Below are 25,221 nucleotides of genomic sequence, written 5' to 3' on the forward strand. Positions count from 1 at the left end.
CCAGCGCCTCAGCACCCTCACAGGGAAGAGCTTCTGCCCATCCACCACCTGACGCGTGCAGAAGCGGCCGCTCCTTCCGGCTGGGATCGATGTGTGTGGTGATCCTCGGTCTCAGCTGTAACTCGCTTTTCTGTGAGCTGAAGCTCTGGGCGTTCTGTGGCAGTGAACTTGTGGTTACCGTGGCCACATTAATGCTTCAACATCAATTACCATGGTGCTTTCTTCCCGAGCTAAGCTGCAGTAATGTAATAGGTTGACAAATGTTATTAATTATGCCAACATATAGAAATACATTGATAGAAAGAGGAAGCTGATCATGTTGTACTAGCCCTACAGACTTGCTGTTACAAGCCTCAGGAAAGAATTTATTAGGTCTTCACCATTGTAGAAAGTCATTCTTGGAGTTAAAACTTTCCTTTTTTTATCCATAACGCTGGAAAATGTGCAGATAAATAGTGAAAGGTTGACTTAATCCTTGAAATGTGACTTTTAATTCTCTGTTTTCCCAAGATCTGAGGAGAGTGGATACCAGGTTTACTAACTGCACCCATTGTTTTCCTGCTGTTGAGCACTGATACCAAGTCCTGAGTGTGAGCCCTCACTGGGTGTCCACTGTGTATCTGAAGTTTCATGGTACTTTCGTCTTGCCATACTTTTAGGTAGCTTGCATAGAAATGTAGAATAAACAGCAAAAATAATGAAAACACTCACAAATTTGAGATAATAAAGACAAACCCTTCATTTTTTTGCATCTCACGTTGAGGCGTCCTTCTGCAGAAGGAATTTTTGCAGAGAAACATGTTCTTCATTCCCTTTATTTCACTGGAGAATGGAAGCTTTATCACAGAGTACATTTTGTGACTACAATGACGTCTTAATTACAGGGATGCAGTGCAGCACCTGGTCCTCTCTTGTGAAGTGGGCTGGACTGGGCTGCGTGAGGTTCGCTGAGGTCCTGCATGCCCCTGCTTGTCATGCAGTGCTGGAGATGGAGGACAAGAACATGCCAAACTGAGCAAATCCAGGTCATGGTGTTCATCTCTTTTTGTGGTTCATGGCTGGTCACTTGGTACCGGGGAGAGTCAGGAAGAGGCATGTTTCTCTCATGGCAAATACCATTGTATGTCCAGCAGCCCCACTTACCTGCAGAGGTGCCATATTGATAACAAGCGTTAAAGGAGTCAGTAGGAGTCATTAGTGTAGTTTTGTCACAAGGAGCTAGCGAAGTACCCATCGGGCACACACAGCACATGGCATCGGCATCGGGTTGGGATGTGACCAAGAAGTCGACGTCCTTTGCTGTGGTGCCACAATCCCTTTTGTCCGCACATTGCAGGTGGGCTTAGGATAGGATAGGATAGGATCACAGAATCAGCCAGGTTGAAAAAGACCTGTAAGGTCAAGTCCAGCTGTTGCCCTGGGGCTGCCAAGGCCCCACTAAACCATGTCACTAAGTATAGGGTGGAATAGGAATAGAATAGAATAGTAACAGAATAGAACAGAATAGACTAGACTAAGATAAGGTAAGGTAGAGTAGGATAGAAGCAAAGTAGAACAGAACAGAATAGAACAGAATATTTCAGTTGGAGTTAGAAGAGACCTCCAATGGTCATCCAGTCCTTCAGGGCTGACCAAGTTAAAGCATGTTATTAAGGCCATTGTCCAAATGCCTCTTAAACCCTGGCAGGCTTGGGGCCTTGGCTGCCTCATCTTCTATTCACTGGCAGTGAGTGTCATGAGTCCTCCAGGGGTGCCTCAGGACCAGCCACCCCCACATCATCAGCTCTTGCAGCAGCGGGTGAAGGGCAGCTTTGTCCTGTCAGCTCGCAGGGAGCGCGGCCTCAGATCACAAGTAGCTGTTCCAGGCACGTTCAGGTTCCTGTCTCTGTGATCATCACGTATTCTGTAGTGGTACGTTGTCATCCGTAGAAATCCAGCGTGCCGAACACAAGAGCAACGTGCTGCTGCTGTGATCAACTTCCCCAAGTGCTGAGGTTTGCTGCTTTAATGGGATTGCTCACTCGTTCCTGAAGAAAATAATGAAACTGAAAGCAGCCAGTGCCTGTTTCTGACACCAGCTGAGCCTCAAAGGGCAGAACCCTGGATTTAACTTGCTGGAAGTGACATCTTCACTGACAGGTTCAAGGTGACTTTTCGTATCTGGATTTCTTGCCTGCTGCCTGGAGCGTGCTTTCTAGAGCAGTCGTAGCCATGGAGACATGGCAATGACACTTTGGGGTTTGTTTTCTTAGTGGCAGTGCTTTTTTTACACAATATTCCAAACATTGTACTGAGGAACTGTCAGGAGCCGTCCTCCCAGAGTGATCACAGAGCATGAGTGCTCCCAAGGGTTTCACTGCCAAGAGAGCGCTGTCACTGTGCTGGGTTTCCTCTTTGAGTGGTTCTGAGTGACAGAAGCTCAGTTAATTGATTTGTTAGCACGTGAAGAAGCCTGGATCTGTTGCCCCAGATGCTTCAGCGTTGTGTGTTGTGTGAGAGCAGTTTGGATCTGAGAGAGAATATGAGCACGATGCAGTCGCAGCTTTGCATTGCTGCAGTCACTACAGGCTCCCTAAGAGGGGTGGTAGGGAAAAACCTCAGTAAAATCATAGAATGGTTTGGGTTGGAAAGGACCTTAAATTTCCAAGCCCCTGTGTCCAACCTGGCCTTGAGCACTGCCAGGGATGGGGCAGCCACAGCTTCTCTGGGCACCCTGTGCCAGCGCCTCAGCACCCTCCCAGGGAAGAGCTTCTGCCTAAGAGCTCATCTCAGTCTCCCCTCGGGCAGGTTAAAGCCATTCCCCTTGGCCTGTCCCTACATCCCTTGTCCCAAGCCCCTCTCCAGCTTTCCTGCAGCCCCTTCAGGCACTGGAGCTGCTCTCAGGTCTCCCCTTCAGGAGCCTTCTCTTCTCCAGGCTGCCCCAGCCCAGCTCTCTCAGCCTGGCTCCAGAGCAGAGCTGCTCCAGCCCTCGCAGCATCTCCATGGCCTCCTCTGGCCTCACTCCAACAGCTCCACGTCCCTCTTGTGCTGAGGACACCAGAACTAGGCACAGTGCTGCCAGTGGGGTCTCACCAGAGCAGAGTAGAAAGGAGCAGAGGGAAAGAAGGGGTGTGATAAGGAGATGACACCACCCATGTAGCTGAGCCCTTTGGAGGCACAGGGGCTGTCAGGATGGGGCGGCATTGGGTTCTCTAATGAATCTTTCATGGAGTCTCCTGCAGCATCGTTGAGGAGGAGATGGTGCATCTGCCCTTCAGCATCACTTGTGGAGTGTGGAGTGGGCTGGGAGCGCAGGCAGATATGTGGTAAGAGCTGGCCCAGACTCTGTTTTCAATTAATTTGGCAAAGTTTTCTGAGTTCTCCTGCAGAAAATGTCCCACAAAAGCGACAATAACAATATTTTGGATATCAGCCTAGCACAAAAGGGTAATAGGAACTCCACGGGCATGCGTGAGCTTTTGATTCATCCTCAGAGATGACAGATGTGCATTTATTTAAGATCTGCGAGTGGGATTCGGAATATTTATGGTGAATTCTTTGCTCCCGCTCTTCCTGTGTGATCCTGGTCTCCGCTGCCAGTCAGACACGGGTTCAGTGCTCGCTGTTGAGCACCTCATGCTTCGTTCTTGCTGCAGGTCCCCAAACCCGTGCCCCGCATTTCTCTTCATCCAGCCTTCTGGGGAGGAAATGCTGAGGGTCCCCTTGCATGTCAGGATCTTGTGGTGGGAATGCCAAGGATGAGGAGGGTGCAGCTCAGGCCGCTGGGGAGCTCCTCCTCAGCACCTCTGGCCTCTTTGGGAGCGCAGTGCTTGTGCTGCAGCCAGCCCCAGAGTGCAATGTGTGCCATGGGCTCTGTTTGCAGCGTGCAGCTTCCTGAGCTCTGAGGGCATCAAGGAATTGAGACAGAAAGAGGCAATTTGTAAAGAGGGGGTAATGGTGTGTCCGGTACCCCGGCTTTTGTGGGAGTGTTTGTTTGTTTGTTTGTCTGTGAGGCACTCCCTGTGTGGCAATGAGGGTTATTCCATTAGTGGTATAAACAGACCTGCATTTTTCCTGTGAGGGTGCTGAGGCGCTGGCACAGGGTGCCCAGAGAAGCTGTGGCTGCCCCATCCCTGGCAGTGCTCAAGGCCAGGTTGGACACAGGGGCTTGGAGCAAGCTGCTCTAGTGGAAGGGGTCCCTGCCCGTGGCAGGGGTTGGGACTGGCGGAGCTTTGAGGTCCCTTCCAACACAAACCAGGCTGGAGTTCTATGGTTATATCTTTTTTGTTTACAGAAGACTGAGGTTAGATTAGATCACAGCAATAGTTTAGCAAAAGTAATTTCATTTGCAGCGCGGCTGATCACGGCACTAACTGAAGGGTTATCGCTGCACCGACCTCTCTTGTCATTGCTAATTGTCTTGTCATCCTCTAAGTGTTATCCTTTGGAATGCCCCAGTGCCAAACCCCTGGGATGTTGAGTGTGAAGCTGTATGGATCCGGGCGCTTGTGTTCTGCTCTCGGCCATGCTGTGAGTTGGCTCATGTGCTTATGGCATATCTGTGGGACTCCTCCTGTATCAACACAGGCCAAAGCTGCATTTTAACTTGTGCTAAACCAGTTCTTTAGTAATCCAGTTCAACCCCTTTTCTAGCTACTACAAGCAGGTAACGAGATTTGAAAGCAAACCGACTGCTGGCCATCACCTTCCCCAGGAGGCGGTGACTTGAAGGTTGACCAACGCTCTTCGATTGTCTCCTTGTCTTCTTTCTGAATGTAAGCTCTTTGCACTAAAGCATTTACAAATGTCAATTCTTTTTTCTTTTCCTTGTAGTGAACTTTGACCACTTCCAGATTCTCCGGGCGATTGGGAAGGGAAGCTTTGGCAAGGTAGGCTTGGACCCTCGGTCCTCGGTTTGCTTGTATGTTGTATCAGATGTCTGCTGTTGCATACTTGCTGCCACAGGAACGGTGCTGAAATAGGCCACTTTCATTGCTGTATCATGACTGCTCAGCAAACACAGGAAGAATGTGTTCAGGAAACACCTTGCTGCCGTTTGGCATTACTTTATTTCTTGGCATCTTGGTGAAACAGGTGTATTTGGAACTACAGCACAACTGGGGCCATTTCACAGCACACACTCATCGTGTTCTCTGCTTCCTGGGAGGGCTGATGGCTTGTGAGGGGGGCCAGTAAGTCAGGAGGGCGTAGGGAGTTGTGCTGGGTGAGGGACTGAGCTGGCACGATGGGGTCTGGAGGGCTCTCTGAAGCCCTGGGCTGTTTTCCCCATCAGAAATGAGTTATGCTGAGAGGTTTTGTTGTTTATTTTTAACAAGGGTTTTTTGCCAAGCATGTGGGAGAAGGTGGGAGGTGATGATCAAAAAGCTGGAGAGCTCTGGAAATCTGTTACTGCTCAGTTTCCTAGCTCTAGGCCTCTCTTACACGCTTTTTCAGTGGCTCTTACTCGGTCCTGTGTCAATAGCTCTTTGCTGCTTCTGTCGTGGCATTTTACACCATTTGCGTGCACTGCAAGCACCAAGTCCAGTGCGTGCGTGTGCATGTGCTGTGTTCTTGCACGTGTGTGCGACTTCACTGCCCCGGTGCTGTTCTGTAGTTTTCTTGTGGAGATTGTGTTTCACCTGGGATGTGATGTGCTGGGTCGGCAGGAACAGCGAGTGAGGGGGGTGAAAACGCTTCAGCTGGAGGTTTCACTGCGTAAGTCGGAGATCATTTTGTTCTGAAATCACCTCTGCTCTGGAGCCAGGCTGAGAGAGCTGGGCTGGGGCAGCCTGGAGAAGAGAAGGCTCCTGAAGGGGAGACCTGAGAGCAGCTCCAGTGCCTGAAGGGGCTGCAGGAAAGCTGGAGAGGGGCTTGGGACAAGGGATGTAGGGACAGGCCAAGGGGAATGGCTTGAACCTGCCCGAGGGGAGACTGAGATGAGCTCTTAGGCAGAAGCTCTGAAATCCTCGTTTTAGATACTTCAGACGTGGCATCAGTCGTGAGGAACAGCGCCAGCACACAATCCAGCCGCAGTGTTGATGAGGTAGAGTCCAGCTTTCAGAGTCGAGCGAGTGGACACTGTTAGTCACAGCGCTGTCCTTAGCACTGCTTGCTGGTGGAGATGTTCTGTCACAGCCTCAGCTAACTGCCGAGCACCGAGGTATCTTTCACACTGTTCTGATGTGCTTGGGGCACTCTCCCATGCTAATTCCTGCCTGGCTTTGTTGTGAGTCCATGTGGGGCTGCCACGGCTGGTGAACATGGAACGCTGGGCAGTGTGCAAGCCTCGAGGAGCAGGGTTTGAGCAGTCACCCGTGTTTGCAGCCATGTCTCGAGGAAGAAAAGGCAAAAGCTGGCAGCAGAGCTCTGTGGGGTTCCTGAGGTTATAACAGATGATGCAGAATGGTTAAATACAAGCTCAGACCCTTCCTTAGGGTAGTGCTGTAAAGATAAAAGGCAAACAGCAGAGGAAGGTCTCCCCAGACAGCCCTGGCCAGGATAGGAGCTCTCAGGGTTTTGTGACTTCTGCTCATCATTGAGGACCAAAACCTAAACCAAAACCTCGCTACAGAATAGCAGCCAACAGTATTTTGGGAGCTCATATGAGAATACTCATAGTTCTGAATGTAAACTTGCCAAAGAGGATTTATTCTGTTGAGCAGCAGCACTTGGGGATGGAAAATTAATTCTGCTCAGAACATGAAATGGGGAAAAAGATATTCCTGTCCCAGGGCAGGGCCTTTTTGGCTTTGAAGAGAGCTGCTCCTCATGGCTGCTTCCTTCTCTGTTTATGCTAAAGAAAGGTTAAGTCTGGCACATAGCAGTCTATCAGGCATCAGAATTGTATATACACTTTCAACAAAATGCTGCAGTGATTCATCTGTCATCTTTCTGGATAATTATGTCAATATGCTAAATTTCCTTTGATGCTAAGAAAAGCTTTTTGCATTTACAAAGTCATTTACAACTCGCATTTAATTACAGAAAATGTAGATCTTCCTACCTGGAAACTGGGGTTTGAAATGTATGAGTGATTTGGTTGCTTTGGTTGATTCAAGCACCATCTGCCCACAGTGAGGAAGGAGTTGAGGAGCCGCTATCCAGTCCATCTCAAAGCGGGGATGCAGGTCTCACTGCGCAGTGAGTGACCTGGGAAGTCTGGTGTGCTGTGTGATCTCGTGGTGATGGGAGGCAGCACCAACACTGCTGGGTAGCTTTGGGCAAGGCATTTGCTTTCCCCTCAGGACAGGCTGTGTGTTCCTGAGCACAGGAACCCTACCAAAGGAAGGAAACAGGAACTCAGGAATTGCTTTTGAAGAGGCCGGGGAGCCTGGAGCTGTGGCTCTTGCAGGTCTGCAAAACCAAACCCATTTCTGTTTCCTAGAGATGGGTTTAATCAACTTGAAGATACTATTAATCAAATGAACGTCATGTTTAATTCCATGTTTACTCAAATGGGCAAATGGGTAATATTTTCCATCCATATTAGAGGTAATGTTATTTGATTTTCAGTATTTTCATAGGAGCATTACATTTGTCCTGTGGCACAGACTCCTTTTCAAGCAGCAGCAGTTACTGAGGCTGTCGCTGTTCTGTTGCTGTTACCCAAGGAGCAGCAGCCAAGAGAGGGTTCATAGAATCCCAGCTTGGTTTGTGTTGGAAGGGACCTTAAAGCTCCCCCAGCTCCAACCCCTGCCATGGGCAGGGACCCCTTCCACTGGAGCAGCTTGCTCCAAGCCCCTGTGTCCAACCTGGCCTTGAACACTGCCAGGGATGGGGCAGCCACAGCTTCTCTGGGCACCCTGTGCCAGCGCCTCAGCACCCTCACAGGGAAGAGCTTCTGCCTAAGAGCTCATCTCAGTCTCCCCTCGGGCAGGTTCAAGCCATTCCCCTTGGCCTGTCCCTAGAACATGGGTTCCAGAATGTGATGCAATTTGTGTAACGGGAACCACTCCGAGCTGCATTATGCTTCACGAGAGACATGGTGAGACCTGGGAATCCTGGAAGGCATTGATTGCATTGCAAGAATCCTGACATCTCCCTTCCTAAAAATTGAGCTCTCCTGGCTGCAGTCTTCCTCCATTTGAACCAGGAGGCAGCCCAAGCGTGTTCGCTCCCGTAATCCTCCTCCCACTTGGGTTTCCTTCTGATTCTCCCTCAAATCAGCCACTGTCACCTATTCCAAGGGGTAAAGAACTGGATAAGGTTATGGGAACTCATTATTTCCACTTCAGTGCTGTGAAGTGGTTTATACTGTTGGAAATAGGGGATTAAGCCAGTGAATGGGGGTTGGAATGAGCAGCAACGTGGTGTTTTCCAGAGCAAACAAACATGTCTCAGGGTGGGTGGGCCCATGCGGGCAGTGCCTAGGGGCTAGGTGTGTGTGTGTGTGTGTGTGTGTGTGTTGCTTTCAGTAACATCTTTGTCTTTTTTTTCTTTATTTTAAGTAATTTGTGAAGTTTTAGTAGGACCTGGGGAGGTTCAAGGCAACCAAAGAGGGTTTTATGGTAGTCAGGTATTGACTGGAGCACAAGTGTGATGGGGAAGGGCTGAGGGACCTGGGGGGTTCAGTCTGGAGAAGAGAAGGCTCAGGGGGGACCTGATGGCTCCCTACAAGTGCCTGACAGGAGGATGGAGCCAGGAGGGGCTGGGCTCTGCTCCCAAGGAACAAGGGATGGGACAAGAGGAAACGGCCTCAAGCTGCACCAGGGCAGGTTTAGATGGAGCTGAGGAACAATTCCTGCCCCAGAGGGTGCTCAGGCATTGGAACAGGCTGCCCAGGGCAGGGCTGCAGTCAGCTCATCTCATCTCATCTCATCTCATCTCATCTCATCTCATCTCATCTCATCTCATCTCATCTCAGCTCATCTCATCATGGCAGGCAGTGGAGCTGTCCCTGCTCGGGGTGCAGGGGGGTCCCTGCTCCTGGGGCAGATCCTCCTGACCCTTCCCTATCTCGTGCTTGTCTGGGTTTGCTCTGCACAAGCACTGTGATGTCTGGGTGTGCTGCCTGAGTCGCTCACACAGCCCAGGCTGGGTGCTGAAAGCCTTAATCCATTCTGTAAAGGTCAGACATGCCCGCCCGGCACATACACTGCAAATACAATTCCCTTGAAGTCCGGTCTCAGCAGAGCCCCTCTCTGATAGCACAACTTGAGCCTTTTTCCCAGCTTTATAAATGTTGAATTTTTCTCCGAAAAGAAAGGCCAGACACGTAATCCTTTGATATCAGAGGTATTTTCTGCCCTGTGTTTTCCATTGCTGAGCTGGAGCCCGTGTGAGGTCGAGGGTCTGACAGAGCACAGGCAGGGTCCCCAGACGCATCCTCCCTGGACATGGGCCCTGTCACTCCTTCACACGCTGCTGCCAGCCCCGACGCTGGTTCGGGTGGCAGCAGAAGGACCTGCACTGAGGTCAGGAGGCTCCAGAGGTGAGCATGGGTTTGCTTTTCCAAGAGCACTGTGGGCAGCTGGGAGGGGGCAGCCAGGCGAGGGGTGCCCACAGGTCTGCAGTCTCTGCTGTTTGACCGCCCAGCCCTGCCTGGTGAGGTTCCAGGATGTGGCCCCAGCCTGGATGAGGGAAAGGCCTTGCACCACCCTGCGTGGCTCCCAGAGCTGCACGGGGCGCTCTGTGGGATGCGGTAACAGGCAGTGGTGATGTGGAGGACGTGTTTCACCGTAGCGTGAGGCACGGGAGCAGCTCCCTGGCTGGGGAGGGCACCTGCCCAAACCCTTCTCTGCCAGCGGGTGCGTGCGGAAGCGCAGAGCACAGGGAGGGTGATGCTCCCTCCGATACAACCTCCTGGGTACTGTTTGCTGATGTTCTTCCTTCCCTGGGTGTTGCTAAGCTGTCACTGGGAAAAGCCATGGGAGGGAATGGCAGAGAACGACAAGCTGAGGTGATGGTGTGGTCCAGCAGCGCTTCCCTGTGCAGGGCCTGGGCTGGGGGCAGCAGCAGTGCAGCTACAGAGCACAAGACGCTGCTGAATGATCTCGAGCGGCGGTGTGAGCGGTGACTTCAGGTGGAGGGAGCCTTGGGACACGACGCTGCGCACCCCCGCAGGGACCTGTTTGGGGTTGCTGCAGGATCAGGCTTCATGAGGCAGTGATTTATAGTAAAAAGCTGCCCACCTCCGTTACAATTATATACCCAGTGCCTTATTAACATGTGCATTAGAGACTGCCGGGGGCTTTGTCATTCCCTGTGGATGAGTCACGCTGTGGGGTGGGAGGTGAGACGCACTCCAGCAGCTGGAGGCTGCGGACAGTAAAGCAGCGTGGGAGCGGAGGGTGGAAGCGCCTTCCTCCGCCCAAACCCCACTGCTGGCCTGCGGCCGGCCCTGCAGGTCTCCGTGCACGGGTGGGACATGGCGCGGAGCCCAGCGGGGCGATGGGGAGGCACAAGGGGAGGCTGCGGAGGGGCACGCACCCGTGGCAGCACCCAGGAGCTGTGTGCTGAGGGGGTGGCTTTGCTCTGTGTCCCCGGCTCCCCCGCTCACTACGCAGGCTCTCGCTGTGTTGCTCAGCGGGCTCTGTCCCTCCTGAGTCATGGAGCCTGCTGGTTCCCAGTCGTCAGGAGCTTGGAGGAAGCGGGAGCCTGGCTGCGAGCTGCGGCATTTCAACGTGCTGCTTATTCCCAAGCCCTGAGCTCGCGCAGCCTGGCCCCTGATTCACCGCATCTCGTGTCGGGGGAATCTCCTGCGTGCTCTGCTGAAGCCTCCCCGCAGGGCACGGATGCTGTTCTGAGCACTGTGACACCTCTGGAGTCACGAGCACGCGGCCCTGCTCACCCAGCTCCTTCCCCCTCCTGAGCCGTGGGGACAGGCAGAGCTCGCTGCTTGTGCCATGGGAATTGAGGAGTGCGGGGCAGGGCTTAATGCACAGCCAGGGGTAACAGCTGGCTGAGAGCTGGGCTGGGGCAGCCTGGAGAAGAGAAGGCTCCTGGAGGGGAGACCTGAGAGCAGCTCCAGTGCCTGAAGGGGCTGCAGGAAAGCTGGAGAGGGGCTTGGGACAAGGGATGTAGGGACAGGCCAAGGGGAATGGCTTTAACCTGCCGGAGGGGAGACTGAGATGAGCTCTTAGGCAAAAGCTCTTCCCTGTGAGGGTGCTGAGGCGCTGGCACAGGGTGCCCAGAGAAGCTGTGGCTGCCCCATCCCTGGCAGTGCTCAAGGCCAGGTTGGACACAGGGGCTTGGAGCAAGCTGCTCTAGTGGAAGGGGTCCCTGCCCGTGGCAGGGGTTGGAGCTGGAGGAGCTTTGAGGTCCCTTCCAACACCAACCAGGCTGGGGTTCTAGGAACCAGCCTCTCTCCTTCATCTACTACAAAACAGCCCAGAAGATGTTTTCATTTGGTGGCTCCCACACACTTTGTAGACATGCTCTGCCTTGTGCTCACAGAGCTGTTGGGCACAGTGCCGCTGTACTCCTCTTGAAGCTCTGTTGTTTTCTCTCGTCAAGTCATCTTTTTGCTCTCAAAGTGCACCAGCACCAAGAGGATCTTGTGTCCCGTTGCCAGAACAAAGCTTGTCTCAACTAACTCATGCGTAGCAGTGGAGCCTGATTTGGTGTGATGGATCCATGGGGACTCCCTGGTGTCTAATAATGCAGTGTAATTAATGGTGGAGCCTTTCCCTCCTTCTGGATCTTTGTTTTTTGTGTTGTCTGATTGACTTTCACAAGCGGAACTCGTGCACCTCTGGGATGTCCATCCCTCTGTAAGATCTGGCTGAAAGCAGCCAACGCTGCTACAGGTCCATAGGGGTGAGTGTGAGGAAAAGAAACCGATAGCACTGTTTTGTTGGGAAAGCAGACTCTGATGTTTGATTCATGAAGCCACGAGCACGGCCGGCAGCTGGATCCCTCCTGCGGTGATCGTGCTCCTCGGGAGCGCCGGAGCCCTGGGCTGCAGGGGGGAGCAGGTCTGGCTGTGACATCCCAGTTCCACCCCGCAGCGGGGCAGGCAGTGCATGGACACAGCTCCGGTCCCAGCGTCCCCACGGGATGCAGTGATTGAAATTGTCACAGCTCCAGTGGTGACACCTCGGGACGTGCCAGCGCTATCGGTGTGTTGTAGTTGGGGCATGCTAAACTGTCACTAGGAGTTGTGATGGTGGTGAGTGTGAAGGGGGAAGAACAAGGGGTGCTGGGTGATCCTCTTGCCCATTTCCTTTCCCCTGTATTGCTCTCATTCTTTGATTTTGTTGACCCCTGGGGTGGCATACTGCCTGCCCCTGGTATCTACTTCCAGAAGAGCTGTTTTGGGGCTTTTCCTGTGTTTTTCCTTCCATTACTCCCTCTTAACTGCACAAAATGAAGTAAAAAGCAAACAGGAAGTATAAAATGGTTTTTAAGTTTATAAAATTTTATATATATTTTTCTTTTTAAAAAAGCTCGCATGAAATGAGAAGGGAAAGGGATGTTTGTGTTTGGAAGTGCAGCATTAACCCAACCCCTGCAGACTGGAGGTTGGCAGCCAGGCAGTGCTGCTGTGTCAATGGTGCTGAGTTCCATGGCCCTGGTGGATGTGCCCTTCTCCAGGTTTCCTGGAGCCCCTTTAGGCACTGGAACTGCTCTAAGGTCTCCCCTTAAGGAGCCTGCTCTTCTCTGTGGCCTCCTCTGGACTCTCTCGAGCAGGTCCATTGCTCTCCATGTCGTTGCTGTTTGAAGAATCTGCTTGCTCTGCTTGCTCTGCTCCGCAAAGCTGGGATCTGTGGATCCGTAATTCCTGAAAGCAGTCAAGGAGTTACTGTTCCTCTGAGGCAGCCCAGCCTTCCCCAAGCCCAGCCCTTCCTCGGGGCTTTCTCAGCCCTGAACTCACCCAGGACAGGCGCATAGCTCCTTTCCTCCTGCAGTTTGGGGGAAGGTCGTTAGTGGGAAGACACTGAGACAGCCAATCCATAAGACACCTTCACCGTAACGTGTTTGTGTAAAGACTATGGAGTTCTTGTTTGCTCTGAGCAGTAAAACAGCGTAGGCAAAACAGCTCCCCGGAGGGTGCAGCTCTCCTGCGAGCCGGAGGCACAACCTGAGTTTTCACTGGGGCATCGTCCTTCTCCTGCACAAAACCCCTCAGAGTCCCATGGCTGTCTCCAGCCCCCTAAATGAGAGTGGTGGTGAAGTCCCTGTGATGGAATGCCCAGAGTGTTCTCATGGTTAAAAACAAGGTGGTTTTCCAATTACTTGTGACTATTGCAAACGTACATTTAGTTGTGGCTGCCCCATCCCTGGCAATGTTCAAGGCCAAGCTGAACGGGGCTTGGAGCAAGCTGCTCTAGTGCAAGGTGTCTCTGGTTGGGACTGGGTGAGCTTTAAGGTCCCTTCAACCCAAACCATCCTGCGATTCTATGACTAACCCACGCTAGCTCTCAGGTCAGAACCTCAGGCTGGACCCCCTAGGACATCTCTGCCGTATTCTTTGCCTGCTTTACCTTTACCACGTTATCTCTGCCTGCACTCGGTTGGGCCTTTTGCTCTTGTTTGTGGTCCTCTTCTTCCAGACAGAACCCACGCTGTGTGTCCTGGGTCTGAAGGTAGAACTACTTTTGTTTTCCATTCTCTGCTATCACTGCTCTTTGGCTGTACAACAGCTTGTAAATGCCAGGGGAAGCATCACAAGGGGTGCTGCAGGAGGAGCCTCGGAGCTGACCAGCCCTGCCTTGGTGCTCGGGGCACTGGGATGGAGAAGCAGGCGGTGGCAGCTGTGATGGGTGGATGGATGGACATGCAGTGCCTGGCTTTGTGGGATGTGTGCTCTCAGCATCGCTGCAGGGGCTCCTCTCTGTCTGCAGGCAGAAGCACTGGCCTGAGGTGAACCACGAGCCCAGCACTGCAGTGAAAGCTTCCTGTGGCTTGCGTCAGCAGAAATGCTTTCTCACATGCATTCCCGTGTGTGCATCAAGGCTAAAGAGCTGTTCCCTGCTCAGGTTCTCCCTGGCTCTTACATGTGAGGTTTTCCAATATTCCAACAACATAATTGTCCCCCACACTGCCCCCCTAATTCACAAATGCAATCTCATTCAAGGGGCTCTGATGAAGGAGACCTTTCTGTGGATTCACATACCCTGTCTGCTGAGTGGCAGATATCTCTAAATCAAGCACTGGTGCTCGTGTTCAGAAGGGCCACTCTAATTACAGGGTAATGAGGCACAGAGCTGAGGTCTTTGAGGGGAGGAGGAGATGGTGCAGCAGCATCTCCAGGTCCTGCAGGACTCCATGGACTCTGAAGGAAAGCAGTGTCAGGAGGAGAGGGCAGCGTGGGCTGGGTGCTGCGGCAACCAAGGACCACAGAATCCCAAACTGGCTTTTGTTGAATGGACCTTAAAGCTCATCCAGTCCCAGCCCCCTGCCATGGGCAGGGATGCCTTCCACTAGAGCAGGTTGGTGCAGGCAACCTGACCTAAATGTGTTACTGAGTTCCGTAATCTCTCATCCATCTGTGAGGACAAAGAGCAGAATATTTTGGCACTCGGTCAGATTAATAATGGGAAATCTGATCATTGTTGTTCTATCATTACCCTCAAGAGACACAGTTCAACTGTGTCAACACAAGGGGCTGTGCCTTGCTTCTAGCAGTGCCTTTACCCAGGCTTGATGCCTGCTGGGCAGCCAGCACCGGCTGCTGCTCTGCATGGCCGACAGAAAGAAGTCTCAGTTTAGAGTAAAACCAATGCACCCTGCTTTGCTAGTGTTAGTTATAACTTTCTTGGTGGTTTAATATGACCAGCTTTTGATCTTTCCTTGGCTCTGAGAAGCCATCAACCACCAGCCCTCAAGCTAGCTAACTGAACCGGGAGCAGGGGTGTTTCAGCATCAGATCCAGGACTTGGCAGCAATCAAATGGAAGCGACATTGGATGTCAGCGTCATCTGCAGGTCCTTGGAAGCTGCAGTTTATGAGTTTGGGATGTTGTGTTAATGCTCATGGTTGGACAATCCAATTACAAGCCACTTAACGTCATAAACGATAGGAAACAGTGACCTTTGTTCTTATGAAATAATGACTCTATCAGCATGATACAGCAAATGTTCTCTAAGAGCTTTTATAATAGTTTATTGAAGTAAATATTGTCTGGGTTTATCCGGAGCATTATGGGGTGCACCCCTTTTGTTCCTCTATAATTCATATAATTCAGTGATGTTTGCAGAAGGAGACTCTCCTTTTCCTCACATGGTGTATTTCTTCTTGTGGGTTTAAAGAAGTCTGAAGTTCATGACTTCCTACTGGTGTGTCTGTGCGCTGCGTAAAACAAATCTGAATCATAGAATCCCAGTATCCCAGACTGGTTTGTGTTGGAAGGGGCCTTAAATCTCATTCAATTCCAGCCTCTGCCACAGGCAGGGAATCTCATGGTAATTGTAGTCATGTAATGGTAATGCAGACATGTACCCATAGAGCTGTTCTGGGTATGGGTCTGTTCTGGTTTTCCTGGAGTGGATACAGGAGCTGCCCCAAAGCCAGGAAAAGGCAATTGAGATTTTCTGTGTCTTAATAGTGAAGATAAAAGGAACATGAGAAACACAAGCAGGAACTGATGCAACTGGCACACAATTGGCAATAGAAGTGATTGTTATGACAGATTTGACACCATTCTTTCCCAGAGACTGGCCACCTGTGCCATGCACCGGTCATGTGCTGCACGGAGGCCAGATCTGCCACGGACAGCATCTTCTCCTGAGCCAGGCTTACCAGGGAGGCTTTTTCCCACTGATGAGCCCAGGATATGCTTTTATTCCTCTCAGTCTTCCTGCCTGCCTTCTCCCTTGTCATTCCCTCTTTCCCAGTCTGCTCAGAATTAGGTAGTGCTTTGCCTGGTTTCCCTGTGAGCTGTGTTGATGGATTCTGGAGACGGGCAAAAAGAGGATGTGGAAAAGCTGGTTGTTGTGGACTAGACCTTTAGAGGTGGATCAGAAGGGTTGTGTGGAGGGCTGGGGAGACCATGGGAGTGCATTTCTTATTGTGGATGGAGTCTCCTGCTTCCATGACCACCGCATTGCCCACTGTCTGGCTGCCCTGAGCTGCACACCAGCCACCTGGGTCTGCAGAGGCCTCCGTGCTGGTTTATGCGCCTTCTCATTTCTGTTCATGTGCCATTTCTGTGTGGCACACCTGCAGAGTTTGGTGGTCAGGAAATAGCCATGATTGTCAATTGCAACATGCCGGGTATTTCCATGAGTACTTTCATTCTCTGACTGGCTGGGAAAAGCTTCCTGAAAACTGGATGGGTGTTATATAGAATACCTACTGCATTAGGAGGCATTGATGGAAACCAGGAGTACGTAGCTGTTGCACAAAGGGTGCCAGTAACAAGTGGCAAATTGCTGCTGCTCTCTCCGGTTCCTCAGAAGCTTGCTATTTGCCTGGCTGCTCCCTGACAATGCATTCATTCAGCCAGGAGCAGAGGGATGCTGGTGCAGACTCAGAGGAGCTCGCTGTGCTGCGCCAGGGGTGCGGGGCTCAGCCATGTGTGGCAGTGCTGGGGAACAGTTGGACTTGATGAGCTTAAAGGTCTTTTCCAACCTGGTTGATCCTATGATTCTATGACTTTGCTTCTCATTTCATTCTCTGCCCAAGATTGATGGATCTGGGGGGATGAGACAGAAATGACTAATTCTCATGGCTCAGCTGTATTCTGTTCTGTCATTACCTGCTCTTGGAGTTTCTTTGGTCCCTGTTGCTGTATCTTTCTGCTAAATACTGCTCTCGGCATTGGGGAGACAGGGAAGAACGGGCAGAAGGAAAGGTCAAGCTGCTCAGCCTGTCACGGGCAAGGAAAGTGGCTGTGAAATAATGAGCAAGTTTTGTGAGCAGCATAAGTAATAGGATGTGATTTTCAGTGCCTCCGAGTGCCCAAACGGCGCTTTCCTCCCCTGCCTTTGCACTGATCCTCATCCAGCCCCGGTGCGGTACAGCAGCGCCGTGGTGCCGGAGCTGTCGGGGCATTGAGGGGCCGGCAGGTGCAGTCCTGCTGAAACCTTCTAGACCTCTTTATGTTGTCTAATGGGATAGCAAAATACAGCTTCAGTAGTCTCATAAATGAAAAGATTAGGAATGAAAACATTGAGGAATTTCAGATGTAGTGCTTTCCTTTTTTCACACAAAGTGGACGCTTTGTTCTCTGAAAGAAAACCTTTGTTATAATATCGCTCTGACACTTGCAGATGTGCTCTTCTAGTGTTTCATGCTTCTTTTTATTCTTACTGACTTGTTCCTGGTTTGAGCTGGGCTACTGACCCGTCACCGTTGGGATAAACTCTATTTTTGCTGTGAGATCAGGAATTCTGCCTCCCTCAGGAAAACTGCACTGTTAACGCATGAGGGGTGTTTTAAGAAGGAAAAGAAAGGAAAGTGAGAGTGTTTGTTGAACAGAAGCCTTTTGTGTCTCTGCTTTTCACTCTCACCTCCTTTTCAGTTGCTATTTATGTAAAAACTCCATCGAGAATCCTCCTGCTCCCGTGTTCCCTGAGAGCTGCAGAGGGGTTGCTGTGCTGCGCCGTTACTTCTGATCTAGAAATGCTTTTCAAAAGTAACTGCTAAAAAGTCCTCTAAACAAAGGGCAGCGTGGTGTAAAACACAGATCTGCTCCTTCAGCAGCTGCTGCATTTAAACCAGGCTGTGCTGAAGATGAAATAACAGCCACCCCATTCCTCCGAGCTGCCGTTCTGACAAGTGCCATTTAGCCAGGCTGTGGGAGCTTTGTTTGGGCACCACTCATCCAGCTCTGTGCATCCTGTGACATCCCAAAGCTCCAGCTCTGCCTTGCTCTGCTTTATTTCCTCAGCAGGGAAATTCATTCAAGGAGAACACTCGCATAAGATGGTCTCTGCTCTCGTGAGACCCCATTTGCAGCACTGGGTGCAGTTCTGATGTCCTCAATGTAAGGACATGGAGCTGTTGGAGCAAGTCCAGAGGAGGCCGTGAGCACCCCTGTACGAAGACAGGCTGAGAACATCCGGGCTGTTCAGCCTGGAGAAGAGAAGCTGTGTGGAGACCTCAGAGCAGCTCCCAGTGTCTGAAGGGGGCTACAAGGATGCTGGAGAGGGACCCTTCATTAGGGACTGATGGCTACGCCATCCCTGGCAGTGTTCAAGGCCAGGTTGGACACGGGGGCTTGGAGCAAGCTGCTCTAAGTGGAAGGTGTCCCTGCCCGTGGCAGGGGTTGGAGCTGGAGGAGCTTTAAGGTCCCTTCCAACACAAACCAGGCTGGGATTCTATGATTCTAAAACCAGATTTTAGCCCTCTGCTATAATCTTTTGTCTTATCAGGGGAATAAGATACGCAAGGTTATTCCTGGGCAGAGTACTCTAGCTGGAGTCTTTTCTGGGCAGTGGCTCTTCATCTAGGTGATGCCTTCAGGACTGAGGCAGAATTGAAGCCCTGGTCAAGCACTGCTGCTCAGTTGCAGTGATGAGCTCTTATGCTGATCTGCCCCTTCCCAGTGCTCTGTACCATTAATTCTGGGAGAGCAGTTTGCTGTGAAGGGATGTGCTTGCCATTGGTCCTGCTGGGCTGGATGGGGTGGCTGCCGGCTCCACTGGGAGGCCAGGCTGAAGTCACAGCAATGATTCAGCTTAGCAAGTGCTGCCTGATATTCATGGAGACGTGCATGATGATGGGCCACTTGAGGCATGGTGAGTAACTCAGCAGCATTGATGAGTGGAAGTGTAAAAGCTCTGTCGATGCCTAATAGGAGAGCTGCAGTAGGAAGATCCTCTTTGCTCTTGAATGCTTGAAGCACATTTGTTCATGTGATATAACTGAGCACTGCTTGCTAGGTTTGATAGACTGGTGAAGCAGTGCTGTGGCTCCTTGGGAACAGCGTGGGGGCAGCCCCTCGTCTGCTGTGAGCCATCTGCTTGGCTCAGCTGGCAGGGGGCTGCGCTGATGGAGGAGGGCGGAACAGGCGGGATGTCCACGCAGAGCCCCTGCACCCCCATGTGGAAGGCACCTCCATCTCCCCTGCAGCCTCTGCAGCTTTCTCTTCCAGGGCACATCGCTCTTTCCAGCCAGCCGGCACAGGAACTGACCATTAGGAGAACTGTAAGAGATTCACTGGGGAGAAGAGACTCCACGTATTTTGTATATTGAGTTCCTGCATGTGCGGGGATTGACGGTGGAGCTGGAAGAGACATCTCCTTGCAGAGCTGCTGTGACATTCGCTTTCTGGGTTTTTCTAAAGGAAGGGTCAACAGTGGTCGCAATGGAATTCATCCACTGTAGTTAGTGGAGTTGTGCTGGTCTTAACCACAACTTGTCATTCATCATCCTGCTTCCAAGATAGTCTTTTCTTACAGACGCTTCTGCTGTTTGTATACTGTGATACTGTGATAGTGCCTTAGTATAGATATAGATAGGTCTCTGTTGGTGGCCTCCAAATGCTTTGGTTGAGTGTTGGGTGTGTAGGACAAAGAAAATAAAACTATGTCTGGTCAGGTACTACAAGGTCTAGGTTTGAACTGCCCCTTTTCCCAAGGGAGAGGTACCAGGGATTTTACTGCAATATTGAAAGTGAATGTGAACAGATTGACTACAGTGTGGCCAAACTTCCATTGAGCCAAGGTACTGGAACCAAACCCGGAGTGTGGTGCTGGGGTTGGTGGAGAAATGAATGCTGTGTGCAGCGTGCATGGCATGACCAAGAGGTTCTTGCTGTCAATATCAGTTGTTATAGGTGTTGTGAGTTCTGACTGCAGCCCCAGCGGCTGGTGTCAGCCTTTGGGAGGGTGCCAGAGCTCTGTAATAGCTAGTTTTAATGCGCTGCAGGGAGCGTCGCTCACCTTGATGCTGGGGGTCACTTCCCCATTTGCCGGTGTCTTAGGCACAGATGTCTGTGGTGTGGAAGCTCTTATGTTTCCTTTGCAATACCTGGGCTGAAAAACAAGGTCTTTCAGTACCAGACCTTTACTGGAGGAGATGCAATTCTGTGGTAAACCCTTCAGTGCGATGAAGCGAGCTTCTGCAGATGAAAAGTGAAGTGTTTGGCTGCAGGGAGCATTAATTCGTCCTGCAGGTTTTGTGCTGTCAAGCACGAGCACCCCCTTCCTTCTTAGCTGAAAAGTTACACCTCTATCTATTTACTTGAGCATGGATAGGAACTGTGTGCCTGCGGGGCAGGTTGTGCAGCAGCACAGATGAAGACGTCAGGGACAAGGCTCTCAGCAGCACGGGTTCAGGATGAGCGATGAGGTTGTTAGAAATAGCACATTGACTGTTCTTGCCTTAGGATCAGGGAAAGCTTCAACATTCATTTACAGCCCGAGATCTAATAAAGCCCTCCATCCTTCCTTGGGAACAATTCAATTTCTCTCTGTTCCCAAGTTTTATCAAATATGTAACTAAAACCCCAATTTTGTTGGTCTCCTTGAGCAGTGTACAAAGCATCACAGAGTGTAATCATGGCTGTAATGAAAAATGACTCCACATACAAGACTCCAAACATAGGTCAGACATAGGAAGATGCACTTTCCCCATTTTATTCACAAAAGACTTGTTAACTGTAGTTGTTTACGGGGATTCAGACCCTCATGTGAATCTGAGCACTGCTGAGCTGGAGTAAATGGTGGATCCAGGCTTGGATCGATCCAAGACAAAGAAGAAGGAGGGTCGTGGTGGATTGAGCGTGGTCTGAGTTGTCATCGTTCTTTAAATGTTATTAAAGGCAGAAAAGCCCAGCAGAGCTCTGAGCACGTGATTAGAGCTGCACAAGAACTGAGATGCCGAACAGCCTTTCTGTAGGAAGCATGACAGCTCCAGAACACATCTCCCTGCCTGTCCTCCTCCCCACCCGAGCACAGCCACCCCTACAGTGGGAAACAGCTCCCATCCACCCCAAACCCCCCACAATGAGGGTCTGCTGCTCTGTGTCCATCTGATGCCGCATTGAAGACGTGCTCAGGACTGTGACCAGAGGATGGCCCAAAATGCCCACATTTTTTGTTTTGAAATCTACTAAAGACATCAGAGTTTGAGATAGCCAACATTAGAAAATAGCTCTTCCCTGTGAGGGTGCTGAGGCGCTGGCACAGGGTGCCCAGAGAAGCTGTGGCTGCCCCATCCCTGGCAGTGCTCAAGGCCAGGTTGGACACAGGGGCTTGGAGCAAGCTGCTCTAGTGGAAGGGGTCCCTGCCCGTGGCAGGGGTTGGAGCTGGAGGAGCTTTAAGGTCCCTTCCAACACAAACCATCCTGTGAGTCTATGGTTCTATATCTGGCTGACTGTAATCTATATCAAATGACGAAACTCTATATCTATATGTGCAAGGGGGAGAAGGGGGCGAGCAAGGGCAAACAGAAGTAAGGAAAAATGCTCCTTTTTTGTTCCTTAGGTTTATATGCTGTCACTTCTTTAGTTTTTTCTTGTTTATTTGATCGATGTCTTTCCTGAGGTAAAGAAATCTACCCGCTTTTTTTTTGAGCTGCAAGTGAAATAATCACCCATATCCAGAATTCAATTACAGAAACATCTGCTTAATGTCTGATGAGATGCCCTTTTCTCAGCGTGGCAGTAAAAGGAAGTGCTTCATCTGAACTGCCTAAAATTGCTTTAAATCATAGGATTCAGAGCACATAGGTTACCTTCTGCACCCCTTTCCTGAATTCTTGCAGGAGAATTTGGAGGTATTCCATGACAGACACCAAGCAGAAGAGCTCAGCTCCCTGCATGCTGTGTGCGGGTGCCACCGAGGAGAGCTTTTCCTGACATAGTCTCTGTGTGCTGGTTCTGTGCCGTTTATGTCAACAGCAAGACAGAAATAAGGCTCAATGTGGAAAGAAGACGTGAAGAAAGAGCAGTCCTAGTTTTGCACGTGTTCCGAGCACACTCCCAGCTGTAGCTACGAGACGTGTGGTGCTTTCCTGGTGCACAAGCGGCCACGTCTGTAGATGATCTAAATCCATACGGCTCTGTTGAGCTTCAGGGTTTGCAGATCTGCACGAGGTGAGAACACAAACACATTCCCAAGACCCCAGAGTTGCAGTTATTGATGTATGGCACGCGGAGGTGTGATCTCCACCAGCAGGTTTTATTTTGGTTCAGAAGAGGTTTTTGTCTCTAGCATAAGCAACTGAAAGGAATTTTTAATGGAAGTGTTGACACGAGCAGGCTTGCTATGAATAAAAGTTTCATCAGCTGCTGCTACAACTTGGCTGCAGCAAACAGCAGTGCTGAATTAAAGAGATTTTAATGATTTATGGTGCTCTGACAAACCAGTGCTTCATCCATCTCGTGATAAAGCACAACTTTTTGGCAGAGATCAAGTAAAGTGAGACTCCATGAAAAAATACCTGGAGTGAAACGTGGCGAGGGGTTTGGAATAGAAAATAAAACTGGCTCTTGAAGATGTGAAGGCATTTTTTGGGGGCTGGTTACCTTATACTTGGAACATGAATCCTGAGGACTGCAGTGATTTTCCATTCACTGCCACTTTACAACTTCTGATGTGGTTTCTACTGGAGTAGATTGATAGGTTCCGGCTTTGACCTTTGCATCTGAAGGGGAGACTTCAGGTTCAAATGCTTGTTATTATTCAGTTATTAAATACTGCTGTTATTCTGAGTGACGTAGCATGGTTGGAGCTGGACAGACGTGGGGAGGCGGAGGAGCGCGGTCAGCACGGCCAGCGGCGCCCCTGTGTTTGTGTCACCCAGCCTGGCTCATCCACATGGATAATGTGGGAGAATGGAGCTGGGACCAGAGCTGCAGATGTCCCATTCTTGTAAATGGGTCTTTGTGTGCTGGAGATAATAGCTGGGAAAAACACTGCCAGAGACACTGCTGTCAAAACTGTTCCCAGAGCAAAGTGGTGGTTAAATAAGCTGCATAATCAAGCAATAGGGTTTCTGATTGTTTCAAAGTATGTTTGTATTCAGGATCAGACAGTATTATAGTAACGTGTCCCGCTGAGCGTGGGGTAAGTGCCATGGGTAAGCTGTGTGATGCCATGGTCCTGCTCCCAGGACTTCACCTCTGTCCCTGGAGCGCAGCCTCCCCAGCTCACAGCAAGGTGCTGTGGGATCTCTTGGGATTGCACCGGGCCTGTTGGGCACTGAGCCAATGGCATCACCAGAGGAGCTCTTCCAGGGACAGGTCTGAAATACTGCATCTCACCCAGAACTCCCTCCACCAGGGCAGCCCTGAGGGGTGGTGAGGGGCTGCACAGGCTCCTGCAGTGCACGCTGCCTTCATCATTTCCTCTTGTGCTCTTCGAGCCAAGCTCTGGGTCAGCAGCCGTGGAGGTGAAACACCTTCAGGGGACCAGCATCCTTGAGATGTTGGGTGCCTGTTCTTGCAGGGAGCTGCTCCTGTGTACCTGTGGCCTTCAGCCCAGCCCTTGCCCCTTAGACCAGATTTTACTGTCCTGTGTGTCTGGCAATCATCAGTTTACTTTGTGATCATGAATCATCCTGCCCAAGGCACACAGTGTTGTGCTGTCCATAGCTGCACTTACAGCCATGCTCGAGAGCACGTCTGCCTGCCTGCCTGCCCTTCCTTGTTTGCTCATTTCTGGGTGCTGGGAGAGGAGAACATCAGCAGAGCTGGGCAGTGCCGTCTGATGCCCAGGACCCAGCTGCCAGGTCACTGCCTTTGTCAGAGCAAACAGGACTGTTGCCGTTTTGAGAATGCCTTTGATGAGATAAACCTGATTTGATGAATTTGAGGTGATTTTTGGTGGGGGCTGTCAGCGGTTCACGCGCTGATACTGCCCGTAACTCACACGCTTTTGTGGCTTTGTAGGAGGTGCTCTTTGCCGTGGGCTGTCAGAAGGCAGTAGCTGGGAACTGGCACGGTAATGCCAGGGTTTAAAGGAGTTTTCGACCATGGGGTGTCCCCAGGGGAAGGCAGGGGATGGTTTTGGCACAGGCCACTTCCAGTCACTGGTGGCCCTCAGGGGCCGGTGCTGGTGGCTCATGGCCATGGCAGAGTCACCATCCCCTTTGTGCCCACTGGCTCCTGGGCTCCTCTGGAGTGTGCAGGCATGGCCTTGGTCCTAGGGTCCTTCCTGGCTGGACACGGAAGTCATGGACAGACCCATAGGAAGCAGGTAGATGCTTCCAGCAGAGCTTCAGCCAGCTGCTCACCATGATTCATGAATCCCTGATACTTTAATTGCATTTGGAGGCAGCTTTCAGCTTTGCTGTCTTGGCTATGCCTAAAAAAGTTGTGATTAGTGGGCTTTATCCTTAATGTTTATGAGAACTGTGGAACAAGTTAATATTATCTGTTTAATTACAAGTGTTAATTGTACAGATGTTAATTACCAAGCAGAGATTGTATTTCAATTACCATCAGTGCCATCATAATACAGAATGAGATAAAGATTGCTTTTAAACAACGGGGTAGCTGATGCTGCATCCTGTGCAGCCTTGGCACCGCGGCCGTGTCAGAGGCCGTTGGTTTCTCTCCAGAATAGCTGTAAAAAAGAACTGGTGCATTCCTGAGAGCGGCTGCGAACTGATTTTGGTTGTTTTAATACAGTGGGAAGATTCAGTCTGCAGCTCCTGGTGCAGCACCGCTGTCCCACAGCAAAGCACCGGGGTCCCAGCAGTGACCACTGTCCCACTGCCCTTCACATGGGCATCGCTCTGCCCATTGCAGTGCTCGTTGCCAACTGAAGTCCTCTCCGAGTCTTCTTTAAAGGCTGTGGGACAGGAATTTCCCTCCGGTTGATCAGACACCGCTGCTTTGTAAAGGATGAAACTCGCAGAGAAGTGAGGGGGTTTATTTCTTGGCTTAGTGGGTGAGGTTGGGGGAATTGGGGGGCCTGATATAAATACCCATGGGAAGTCAGCAGAAGCTGGAGGAGAAATCACACGTGGGCAAGGTGCAACCACCCCAAATGAGTATTTTTACAAGCTAGAGCGGTGCTCAGCTGTGGCTCACTGTCGTGTAGGATTAAGGTGTTTGATGTGGCTGTGTAGTGCTTGCTGGTGCTAAGCCTTGCCTCAACTCTAAAAACAAAGAAGTGAATCCAGCTTTGTATGGTGAAACCTGGTGATGGGTCCAGCCGGAGCCAGGACATGTCTGTGTCTGTGGGGATTACAGAGCATTTGTCTTGTCTGGGAAAGGCAGAAGCCGCTGAGAGATTCCTGCTCACGGTGCAGAAGCAAAAGGAAGAGCTTTCGATCCCAGCTGCGGTGTTTGCATCAGGAGTGACGGTGATGTCTTGCAGGGGACGGGGCCACGGTGCCTCAGTTTAAGGTGACATCTGCATTTGCAGCAGGGAAAAATAATCTTGGTGCAGCCCAGATCAAACA

The 25,221-nt window shown here is 51.0% G+C and overlaps 2 protein-coding genes across 4 annotated transcripts in view; both read left to right on the plus strand.

Annotated features, from left to right (window-relative positions):
- Positions 1–25,221, plus strand: part of BNIP3 (BCL2 interacting protein 3) — a 235,040-nt gene that overhangs the window by 81,350 nt on the left and 128,469 nt on the right. The gene's annotated exons all lie outside the window — the stretch shown is intronic.
- Positions 1–25,221, plus strand: part of STK32C (serine/threonine kinase 32C) — an 80,101-nt gene that overhangs the window by 38,171 nt on the left and 16,709 nt on the right. The window contains exon 2 of one of the 2 annotated variants that reach the window (XM_061478561.1): positions 4,813–4,868. The exons of the other annotated variant lie outside the window; for it this stretch is intronic. Within the exon in view, the coding sequence (XP_061334545.1) occupies positions 4,813–4,868 (56 nt within the window). The remainder of the gene's footprint in view (positions 1–4,812; positions 4,869–25,221) is intronic. 2 annotated transcript variants of the gene reach the window in all.

Source organism: Pezoporus flaviventris, unplaced genomic scaffold (assembly GCF_033815535.1).
Source record: "Pezoporus flaviventris isolate CSIRO_AGI_PZ_B2104156 unplaced genomic scaffold, CSIRO_AGI_Pfla_v1 ptg000129l, whole genome shotgun sequence".
Taxonomy (NCBI): domain Eukaryota; kingdom Metazoa; phylum Chordata; class Aves; order Psittaciformes; family Psittacidae; genus Pezoporus; species Pezoporus flaviventris.